Genomic DNA, 12,367 nt, shown 5'->3' on the forward strand with positions numbered 1-12,367 from the left:
ATCCTTCAGGGTAATTCTGTATCATTCTGTATCTGAATATCAATTTGCGGGGTGTGGGGTTATTTAATCTATCGAGATGTTTTCAGAATAAGTGAAAAATAAAAGTACAAATAGGCCAGAATCATATGCAAAATCTCTTTTACGGTTGTAATCTTTACATGTATGCATTTGATTTTTCATAGGTATCTTTGCAGCAGTGACCATTCAATGTACATAAACAAAAGGTTTTCCTTTGACTCAGTCTAAATGCAGAAAGAAACTGCTTGCTGGAGGAAACGCTGGAGACGTCGTTACAAATGATTTAGCCTATCTGACATTCCAGAGGCCTAACATTACTAGACTTGAACAATGCTGTTGATTTCTGTCCTGTCCCTCATCCTTCAGTGTTGCTATAACATACAAAAAAAATGATGATACAGAATCTCTTCAAGCTCTCGTTTCTCTTTTTACATTTGCCATATCAGTGGTGAGAGTATGAGCAGGAATACCATAACTAGCTTGGTATAAAACAACCAACACACTGCCAAAGATTTACATGTGGAATTTGCACTTTTGAGTTTAAGCACAAAACTTGCCTTGTCAGTAAGCTAAAGAGCTCCCTACCTGTCTGTCAGCTCAGCTTTGAGCAGTCAGGTGACAGCAGCAGCGCAGAATACCAATGGGCAGGCTGAGTCAGTGAATAGCTCTGGGAGTTTGTCACAAGCACGGATGAAAGAGAAGTTTTCAGAAGCGACTGCCTTTTCTTTTCAGGTGAAGTGCTTGTGACTGTCATTGTAACACAAAGACAAATAAATTAGCTTGGAGCGTTTGTTTGTCCTGGTCTTGGATAAATTTAACTTTATTTAAATATCCACTGCTTGTGAGCGGGCATGTATTACTTTCAGCTTTGAGTGATGCTCACTTCTGAATTTATAGGCACCGCAATGATTATTATGTTGATTCAGTCCAGCAGAAAAATCAGTCCTGTGTTCAACATGACATTAGTCTCAATCAAAATAAACACAGAAGATTTGGATTTGGTGGTGGGGGGTATTACAGTCACAATGCAGTATTTGTCAGGGTAGAAATGTATGCTTTTGAAGTGCTGAGACAAACTGTGAGCATCCTCTATTTGGCTGTATTTTAAATGACTAAAAACAAACAGGACAGTTTCCAGTGATAATGGATTCCCCCACTGCCAATTCTGAGGGTCTGTCTCAAACATTCCTTTGCCAAAGTCAGGTAGGTGGTTTCACTAAATCTGACATTTGTGGGTCATCTTCACTTTGTTTTGTTTCTTTACTTTTTTTCTTCTCTCTTGTCACTTTCGTTTGTTGTCCTCGACAGCTACGGCTATGAGCATCCCACTTGGTAACCACAAATTGTCGTGCATGAACCAATTAAAATTTGAGTTTCCAAAGATGCCACATTTCATGTTCTCGTACAGTAGTCTGCTCTGTATTCAGTCTTAATTTGTTCTGCAGCACTACCATCCTATGCCAAAGAGAGCTGAAATATTTAATCTCCTTCTCAAGCACTCTACGTACAACCCTTAAATCTCTCTGACAGATCTGAGTAAAGTGCCCCCCTCCCTCTTACCATTAAAGGCAATCTAAAAGATGCTCTGCCGATTGATCAGAGAGGGCTAGTGCAGTGTGGAGGTAAATGGCTGCCACAGGGCCTGATGGACCTTTCCTCTCCCAGTGGTCATAGGGAGGCACTCGACCCCCATTCACTCAATTTGATTCAAAGCATGTTTGTGCCCCTGGAAGGGAAGGAAATAGGGGGAGAAGGGAACTGATCTGTTCTGTCTGCGCAAGATAAACAATGGAAAAAGGACAAGAAACATATTTTCATCCAATGGACAAAAGGTAATAGCTTATTTCTTCAGTCATGAGGTCCTTTCTGTCTTGAACTACATATTTTATTATACTACATGCTATATTTTGAATTCTGAACAATTATGCACTGAAATGATTCTAAAGAACTGAACAACCTTTAGCTAAAATAAATTAAACCTCACTTTGCTAAGACAAAGTCTGCTTCTGAATGGTAAAAAAAAGTATATAAAGAATATAATGTTTTCTAACTTTCTAAGATATGGAGGTGGGGGATAAGAAAACAAACTGGTTGCAGCTGTTTTGTTAGTCAGTCACTGCATTGGCAAACTGCTAATTAAAGCCATGAGACTCATCTTTGACAAGTCACTGCTTTTATGAGCAAAAAAGGAAAGTAGCAATTAGGCTAGGAGCACACAAGACAACAAAAAAGCTGTGGGACATCTGAGGTAAATTTACCATGACTATCAACAGAGGAAGCTGGTGAACAGAGTGCCAGAATAACGCACAGTAAGCAGGTTAATGCTGGAGTTCAAACAGCATCCTCGCTTAATTAGATCCTGTGAGCCCAGAGAAGATGTCCCATTTAAATCCAGCTATTTATGCGTTGTGGCGATTCGGGAATAAATGACACGGAAATCTTAATAGTTGGACGTTGCAGCAAAGAAACCAAACAACTTATATCTGCATGACAGGCCTATCGACTACAATGTCACTCACCAAGCTCGATTAATTCTGCCCAAATATAATAGAGCCCGGATTTAATAGCATGTGAAAAATATGTATTTTAATAGAAGGGATCCGGCGTCAGCGCGGATTCTGAAAACTTCATCCATAAAACAGCTGCAGTAGGCGTGTGTCAGTCAAGATAATAGCTGCCGCTCGTGGCTATTGTCCTGATAAGCAAGAATAAAACGCGTGCAGGAAATCACTGTTGATCATTTACCATCATATAGCACACCATTAGGCTACATATCAAATGGTGAGGCATGCGAAAAATCAACCCTACCACACTGGAGAGAGGCAGCACAGCTCTTCTTATGCGGTGTCAACAGCTGGTGAACGCCCGACAATTACGGACTAAGCACAAGCAGGAAAATCTCTCAGATCGCTGTTAATAACTTGTATCAAACAACGCTGGGATGAGCGATAAAAAAATGTGGCAAAACGCCACATAACTCGCGCTGTAACAGACGTCCAATGATACACTGTAGCCCGTAGCGTATAACGGATACTCGCTGTGTTGCGTGGACCAGAAAAATAAATTTAAAAAAACATCTCCGCTGTCAACCTAACCGAGAGAAGATACCGTGTAAATGGGGATAAAACTTGTACCTGTGTACTGCAGGAGAAACATTGTCCACGGAGGGCGAGGTGCGATTCCTGTCGGTCCCCTGCTGTGTAGGACGAAGTGCACGAAGTAAAATCCTTGAATGGAGACAGGGCTTGTCCCTCAGTCAGTCCGCTCCACTCGGCAGACTGGACTGCAATGAGAGCAGCACAGTCGAAGCGGGACCTTTTAGCTACGGCAGGCGAGCCCGCCCTCACGACGTGCCCGGTTCGCGGCGACTGAGGCAGACTACCAGTTCGCTTCAGATGCATGCAGGCGAAGTGTTCGGGCTATGTCGACGGGCGCTACAGGCAGCGACAAAAACTCCTGCTCTTATTATTCGTCCTCTGGTCCGCTGCGTGGAAGCGAGCTCAAGCACCTGAGAAAACTGTCAAGAGAGGATGTCGTTGTCGTGTAGAGCTACAGCCAAGCTACAACCCCCCCAGCGTGCATTAGGATTTTTAAAAGGCGCAGCCAAACGATAAATGCCCCCCCCAAAAAGGCCGGGTAATTTCTCCAAAACTTTTGACAGCTATGGTTTTAATAAGGTGTCATTCTGTAGCTTGCCAGTTGGAGGAGGAGAAGCATAGAGATGATCAGTTCATTACTATTGCTTAGCAGGCATACTGTGATGAGGCATTCCTGTCACCCCTCCCAGGCTCCACACTGTCTGTTTTCAGATAAATACAGTAAAACAGTACTTGTTGTAAGTGAGTATGATATGTATTAAATTCTACTCATTTAGTTGCAGCTGTGTTCTCTGTAACAGAGACTCAAGTGAATCAAAATAGTAAGACCTTGTGACGTCCAATGACCATTTGTTAGCTCAAATGAGAATAGTTCCGCCAGGTTTCTACAGTGGCTCACACTGTTTCCATGATGGTACATGACTAAATATTTGCTTAATCGGTTCACGCTGTCAACAGTAAATATGTTTTAAAAAATGACGGAGGCTTAAGGGTGCGTGAGTACTGTCTTGGTTTGATCAACACACTGCCAAAAGATTAACTGCACAAAGAAAAAAGCAGAACAAACACTATTATGCTTCCATAATTAGACACAAGCTGTGTACAGAGGCACAAAGAAAATGTGCATGAGAATGATATCTAATGTATCACTGCGGTGGTCAGCGGAGTCATTTATTCCTGATGTCATAAACCTTTAACCCTTCCGTCTGGTTCGGACTGGCGTCCGGAGGAGACACTGACATCACCTGTTCAATGTTAATATTCGGTCCAAGTTCTAATGGTAATAGGATGTCAAAAAGGTTTATAATTCATTTAAGTTGATATAAGCAGTGTGCTCTTTGGGGGAACATTTAACTTGATCCATGATTTTTCCAAGAGGAAAGGAAAACTTTCCCCTCAGTAATTGTTTCTTGTATTAAGAGCAAGAATTAGGTCACAAGTATAGATCAGCTGCCAGTTTATTAGAGACACCTGGCTACAACCAATATAAACAGCCCTGCAATGAATCACACATTTATGAATATTATAATGCTCAGTTTTTGTTGACTTTCACAATAACCCTCTTAATGGTTTTATTAATTAGGTGTTAATTCAGGAGTTAAACGCTCCTAATATTAAGTCTACCATCATTAAATGTGGTGGACAAAATATTAGAAACAACTCTTAGTGTAACACAATACAATCCAACAGCATTACAAACTACACCCTCCAAAATAACCATAAAGTTGTTGTCTGGACTCTACATGTTTAAACTTTCCATGATGTTGAGCACATGCAGGACTTCTCATCCAATTGAGCAAACTCAATCTGCTGCTGCTGCTGATTTGTTAGAGGGTTACAAAAGAGCAAGGAGTGGTGATGGGACAGTGGATTAAGACACATGCCTTTGGTCTTAAATGTGTTAATAATGTGAAGAACTAAGATGACAAAAATTGGATGTATTCTAATAATATTTCTTGGTAGCTCAACACTGACAAAGTTTTATAATATGCAGCATTTTCGGATTTTATCATGTAATATTACAAAGAAGGCCGATAGATGCTAACAGTTACTTCAGAAGTTAATAATTAACAGTTAAGTATCCATAAGTGTCCAGAGAATGACTGTATTGCAGATTTAGCAACAGCTACTGTACATGTGTTTTCTTACAGGCTAACTCTCCAGCTCACAGAGTAGCTGCAGATTATTCTATGAAGCGGACAAAACACATGCACATGTAAACCAGATAGACCTTCATTACTAAAGTGTTGAAATGGCCAAAGTGGGCGGCTGTGGCTTGGGGTATAGAGCAGTTGTCCACTAACCGGAAGGTTGGTGGTTCAATCCTCCTCTGTCCTTGGGCAAGATACTGAACTAAATTGTGTGAAATTGTGTGAAAGAGTTAATTTCTGTTTCTGATGAGTGGTTAGTCTCTGCTCATAAGTGCATGAATGGGGTGAATGTGATGTAGTGTAAAGCGCTTCGAGTGTTCGAAGACTAGCAAGGCACTATACAATACAGACATTTACCATAGATGACAGCTCATTCGGAACTGGGAGCGAAACAGGAAAATGTTCCGACTGTAGATCGTCGGGCCCGGTGGAAAGCTCTGGGAGCCTGAACGTGTATGTCCGCACTGCGCTCAAAGAAATAGAAGCAACAGCTGCAGAAGAGGCTATCTCGTACAGTGACCTCACTTGAAGTGACCTTCTTTACTGTACCAATACATGACTGGTAGCTGCTGCTAAAAATGAGAATAATTAAGTATCACATGACACATAGACGCGGTGCGGTGATTAGCACTGTCACCTTACAGCAAGAAGGTCCGGGGATTGTCCCAAGCCTTCCTTTATGGAGTTTGCATGTTCTTCCCGTGTCTGTCTGGGTTCTCTTTATGTTCTCCTGCTTCCTCCCACAGTCCAAAGACATGCATTGGTTAAATGGTGACTCCTAATTGCCCTTATGTGTGATCGTGTGTGAGAATTGTTTGTCTATATGTTAGCCCTGTGATGAACTAGTGACCTGTCCAAGGTTCTCAGATGACAGCTAAGATTGGCTCCAGCCCCCCCACGACCCTACACAGAGTTAACTATACTACTGACTATGGCTGCTAAACCAAAAATATTATTCTGATTACATGGTACTTAAACAAAATTTGGATAACTTACTTTGGTGGAGAAATTATTAATTAAATAACATTTTATTGCGATAATGTACATATGAAAAAATTGAGCCCATTGAGTTAGCAGTAAATATTAATATATCTGAATGAAACTTGCTACAGTTAACATGCATCATAAAAGTAACAGAATCAGGGGGTGGGACCTAGAAAATGTTTTTAGAAAAACTGGCCATTAGATTGTGTGAATATTAGGAGTTGGACGCATAAAGATAAACAGTTGGTGGTGCTAATTCTTCAGTTGGGTGCCATTAAACTACTGTAGAAGAACAGCATAGCAAGATGACATAATTAAAAGAATCCCAGCCAAACCTCAATCTGTAGAAAACAAGCTCCTCGCAGATCTGATGTTATGGTCTGCTGCTATTTTTAGTCTCTGTAGTACGTCATGATTTATTGGCTAAGTCTGTTTCTATTCCACTTTGTCACATTTTCATTTTATTGACCAACTTTTCCATCTCAGCTAAGCGTATATTTTTTTCAAGAATTAACTCTGGACCTCTATAACCTCCATGAAAGTACAGCAGGATTTATTGAAAGACTGCTGTATTATACTGCCTTAGTTTTAGCCAGGTGTACCTAATAAATTGGCAACTGACTGTGTGTTGTTTCAAAGGCAAGAACTGACACAATTGAACACACAAACACATACACACAAATACATACACACAAACTAAAATTGAGGTTGCGTAGTTCAGGTCAAAAGGCCTTGGACGCGCTTAGAAAATATGTGCTGGGTCAAATGATGTTCTCCTCTGCCCCACCAATAAGTCTGTTTCCACTTCCATCACAAAACAATTTGAAAGGTAAATAAAAGTATTTACCAAAGGCCAGAGTGCCATTCCCTTTTTCCAAAACTCACATCTTCTCTCAATTTCCAGTCCATTCTACAAACAAGGTGTTGGAGTGATTCAAAGTACAGTTATGACAGTAACTTACTATACTGTGTCTTTCATCTATTGTCAATAACAACAGTGACTCTAAACAGCTTTGACTGATTTAGAGAGATAAACCAGTTTTCTTCTTCGGAAAACAACAGTGCTCAATATGGACAGTTATTTTCCAAAATAAAAACTGCATGTTTGCAGTCAGCCACTGTTGAAGGATGATTAGGATATACATATAATGATAGAACTAAGATTCATCTCAAATATGAAAAATTATACTAGTCAACAACGTCCCTCTCCGGTTACAATTAAAAAAGAATCTAAACGGGCAGGCAGCTCAAAAACAACTGTAGAGGAGCATCTCTTCTGACTGATTTCCTATTATATGCAGAATAACTGTTTCAGTTTTAGTTCTTGGAAATGTTTTTATATAAATCCCACACTAGAGACTGACTACAGGTGAAATTCATCTGTTTTTCGGCAACTAACCCAGTAGCCCAATATGTATTATTCATGCTATGTTACAATGAGGATACTTGGAAAGACTTCAGAAACATGACACAATGATATGGGGACCCATCTTCCTCCACCATTTGGACTGCAGCCAAGCCTTTGAAAAAGTATTGGACCTATATTCACTGCTTTACATGTTCAGTTTGTTGGTTAGAAAATAAATATAAACAAACATATTGGTCAAATTCAAGAGATAGTTGCACACTAACAGTACCATCAGCGAGGAGTTACTCATCTACATTTAGCGATATGAAAAAAAGACAAAAACAAAGCAACCAACCGAAAGCTGGCTTTTTCACTGTCCACATTTCCACCAGAAAGGACTTGTCATAAATAAACAGATTTTTTTCTAGGCAGAATTCAATTACCTCTATCAGCCAGTAGTAATGAGTAACAGCCAGTGCATGCTCTCATTCAATTTCGGTGTCCCTAGGGAATGATGTTTGTCTGATGTCTTGATTTTTTTAACAATGATGTTCTTTCTGTGGCCTGCTTAGTGTAGCAAAACATTCAAATCAAACACTAATTTGACTCTGCGCCTCAGCAGATGAAAGCAGCCTTCGTTTGCTTTTATGGTTTCATATGGGAACGGGTGTGTTCGGTGACATCACAGCTCGCTTTAGTCAAATAAACTGCCTGACTTGAATGTGAGGTGAAAAGAAAAGGCTGAAAGATTTCACTATTTCTTTTAAAACATTTATTAAAAAGCATGGGCGAAGACTTTACTGAGGCCACATGTTCAATAAATCAATAAATCATGAGCCCATATCTTCCAGCTCATCTCAATTTCATATATTAAATCAGAAATGTATAGGTAAACAGGTTGGGTTTACAGGGAAATCTCCCATATAATGAATTATTCAAATTCAATTACTGCATATTAAATTAAAGCTGGGCCTCATCGACAGCTATCATAGTAAAATTTTTCAAAGGGTTTTGAGAGGCATAGCGTTTCTCTTAACTAGCATTGGCTTCAGTCAATGTTTCCCTTTTCACAAAACAACATTTATGACTATTTGTCCTGTGAGATGTTGGTCTGCCTCGATTGAGTAATTTGCCCATTCACACAGTCCTGTTCTCACATGGTAAGAGTGCGTCATTGCTGTATCAATATGCCCTTTCCAATCAAACAACAGAGTTCAGGTAGCTGCTCCATGAGGCCTTCAGAGAGTGAGAGAGGATGATATTTAAAAAGGTTCTGCTCAGTGGAAAGCCCATCAGTTTAGAGTGACTTCAGTGGTATTTGGTGTCTTCCATTTTAAGATCAATGAATGATGTGTTTGTAGCTCAGCACGAGAGAAAATGTCATTAACTCCACTGCCCTCTATGGAGGAAGACAACCAGGAAAGAAATGTGTCCTGAGGATGGCAGACATCTCTGTCGTTTGGGTTCTTGCTAGTTATCTTTGACCTCCATCTTCCTTAATCCTTCCCATTCTAATTACCTATCCCTTCTTCTTCTTCCCCTCCTCCCTCCTTACCTCACACCCCTGCCCCCTGACTGATGGTTAACAGATGATCATCTGGACAGGAAAGGTTGAGGTGACTCCGCAGCTTAAGTCACACCTCATTAAGTGAGCTTCACAGTGTCTCAGTTCACGTACTGGTGTATTCCTACTTGGATGAATTTAATGAGTTGTGGAGGAGTAACTGGATCTAACGTGTTTTGAGATGCAGAACCATATTTGCCATAGTTTTCATGATGATGTGGGAGTAGGTGCCTTGATGACGGCAGCATATGTTCTGGAAACCAGATTAAGATAAACCCAAAAAGAGGCAATGCCTATAACTACAGAGATGTCTCCTCAGAATTAATATTGATGGAAATTGGTCTCAAACAGAGTGCAAAACAACTGTTAACCCCTCTGCACTCCTGAAATGTTGTTAACAGCACTCGCTGTCCCCCCCACCATTCACAGCCAGAGAATCACTTGACTCAAACACCACTCATGCACTGCCACCAATATAGCCACAAGAAGAGGCGATGACAAATCCTGTTTGTTTGTTCTACAACATTACAGCGCTGCATTAAAATGCTGCAAGTCTTACAATACAAGCACAAGCAGTTTATGAGAGCAAGTCGACACTGTGGGGCATTTTGGCAGCTGTGTTGTGCAGCAAGCTGGTTAAGATTCCTGGCACCAAACTTCACTGCCCCCAAGCCAACATTAACACAAAGGCAGGTAATGTCTTGTAGCAAAAAATAAATAAAAATCAGGCTAAATAACGTGGCATAAAGAGATTTTTGAGAGCTTGATTCAATCTGAGTCTTAAAAAACACATTTCAAAAAAGCATATGTTCCATGAGAACAGACCATTTTTCTCTCTGCATATTTATCCATTTATCTACTAAATGAGATGCTGACCTGCAGATATAAAAACAGCTGTACATCTTACAGAGTAAGAGAGCCTTGCTTGAAAACTAAAAAAAAAAGTTCATTATCTTTCCAAGTATTAGTCACAGCATTGGTCATCTCTCTTCTGATGACTGTAAGAGTGAAATATGGTATGTAGTCATTTTGAATACCAAACAAACAGTGGCTGCAAATGTGGGTCAAAGAAGATGCCAAAATAGTCACTTTGAAATGTGCCATCTTTAAGACAGCAGAGATAATTCTGTTGTTTCTGCGAGGTAGAGAAACCTCCTTTCAGCTATGGCCCCATTTGTAACACGTCATGTGCAAATCCCCAAATAATGGAAAATAACTATTTTTGCACAAAACATGGCGATACTAGGTGCAGCACTTTGTTTAAAACTCATATCTGCATTCATGCTTTTATGGATAAAAGCTTTAATTCTCTCCTGTCAAGTAGTGTTTCAATCATAGTTTCTTTGTACAAACTGCTACAGTACATAAATCTTTATCTGGTTTTGATGTACTGTCATCAGTTATTTGATGATACGTATAGCAAAATGTTTCATTCTTCACATTAGAAGAATCTTTGCTACAAGTGACCAACCTTTTTGATGTAATTGTTGCTTTTACTGTGTAATATATTGTTTTCCATGATGTTTTTTAATATTTGCAAGCTAACTGTACTAACTTCATCACTCACTTTTTTTTCAGTCATAATTGATTTCATTCATATTTTATTGTTTACTAGAAATGTTGGCTGAATTACTTCCTATTGCAGACAGTCATGCAGTGGGGGTTGGCGTGCACAGAATTTGATTAGTTCATCTAATCCTGTGTGCACTGTGGAGTATAAAGCAAATGATCTATTAACAAATGTGTCTTTTCTTTTTGTCCATACAAACCTGACAAAATTTGATTCCACAGTGAAAAGACTTTGGCCTTAAGTCAGTGTTTAAATTAATGAAGAAAGAAACAGAAAAACTTGACATCTTCATTGTCTCGCACCTTTCAACTGCCCCGACACTACTGAACAGGGGTAGAGGAGATTGCAGAATAATTAAACCCACTAAAAGGCAAATATACTCGATAGAGTGGAGAACTCTGCAGCGGATAAGGGTGGAGAAACGGAGAGGATACAAAAGAGAGATTCGAGGAGGAGGGGAGGGGAGAAAGGCCAAGTATCAGACAGAGCATTCATTATCACCTGACTGACCTGCATATTGCACTGTGTGAGAGTAATGGGAAAGGACACACTCATCGGCCAAAGCCCAGCAAGAAAGGCGCTTTTCATTCCCCCTCTCTTTCCTCTCTCTTAAGCAATCTGTCAGTTTCTTACTCGGTTAAATTTCTATTCTTGGCCAATGTACTGCAGGATCCCGTTGTTTACAAAATACAATAACAGCTTGCAGAGACATAGCAATGCCATGCTTAATGTAATGCATATTGAATAGCCTATGTATTGCAGTTTCTTTTAACAACTTTATATAACAGCTAATTGTCCATTTAATGAGTACTACTATCCCTTTTTACAGTATTGTGCACATACTGTGTTAGTTACATGTAGTGGCAGTAAAAAGCAGTAAAAAGGCTAATTTGGAGATATGATAACAAGACTAAGAGTATAGCCATGCTTGAAGCTCTGTGAGGCTGTACACAGCTGAGCTAAATGCTAACATGAGAATGCTAACATACTTAGAAAGACATTGTTAACAAGCTGATATTAAGCCGGTATATTGTTTACTATGTACACCATCTTGGTTGAGTGTGTTAGCATGCTAAGATTAGCTAATTAGCACAAAACAAGCAGGCGGATGATGATTGGAATGTAATTAGTTTTAAATCAAACAATTTGTAAGATAAAATGTTTGATATGAAAATGGTGCTAGAGAGGCGTCGATTAGCTCAGTTGGCAGAATGTGCACCCTATGTACAAAGGCTTTGTCAAAGCAGTCCTTGTCGCCCAGGTTCGAATCCAGCCAGGGCCCTTTGCTGCATGTCACCCCCCCTCCCCTCTCTACTGAATTTCCTGTCTCTTTTTGCCCCTTGTCTTATCCAATTAAAGGCTGAAACAGCCCGAAAAAGGAAAAAGAAAATGGCACTACATAAAATGTCAGGGGATCATGTAAGTTAGTAGAATTTATCCTGAGGAGGACATCAATGTCTATCTCATGGCAATCCATCCAATAGTTGTCAAGATATTTCACTCAAAACCACAAATGTCAACCTCATGTTGGTGCTAGAGGAAAACCAGTCAGTAGGATTTATTATCTGGGAACCATGAATGTCTGTACAAAATCTCATGGCAATCCATTAAGTATTTGTTGAGGTATTTCAGTCT

At 39.9% G+C, this 12,367-nt stretch overlaps 1 protein-coding gene across 3 annotated transcripts in view; it reads right to left on the reverse strand.

Annotated features, from left to right (window-relative positions):
• Positions 1 to 12,367, reverse strand: part of enox2 (ecto-NOX disulfide-thiol exchanger 2) — a 198,904-nt gene that overhangs the window by 134,012 nt on the left and 52,525 nt on the right. Inside the window, exon 1 of one of the 3 annotated variants that reach the window (XM_038699859.1) lies at positions 3,153 to 3,313. The exons of the other annotated variants lie outside the window; for them this stretch is intronic. Coding sequence (XP_038555787.1) covers positions 3,153 to 3,174 — 22 coding nt within the window. The 5' untranslated portion in view covers positions 3,175 to 3,313. Of the gene's footprint in view, positions 1 to 3,152; positions 3,314 to 12,367 lie in introns of those variants that run through there. 3 annotated transcript variants of the gene reach the window in all.

The sequence above is a fragment of the Micropterus salmoides genome, unplaced genomic scaffold (assembly GCF_014851395.1).
Source record: "Micropterus salmoides isolate LMB-PRFRI ecotype aquatic unplaced genomic scaffold, ASM1485139v1 Ms_hic_scaffold_5, whole genome shotgun sequence".
NCBI classification, from domain to species: domain Eukaryota; kingdom Metazoa; phylum Chordata; class Actinopteri; order Centrarchiformes; family Centrarchidae; genus Micropterus; species Micropterus salmoides.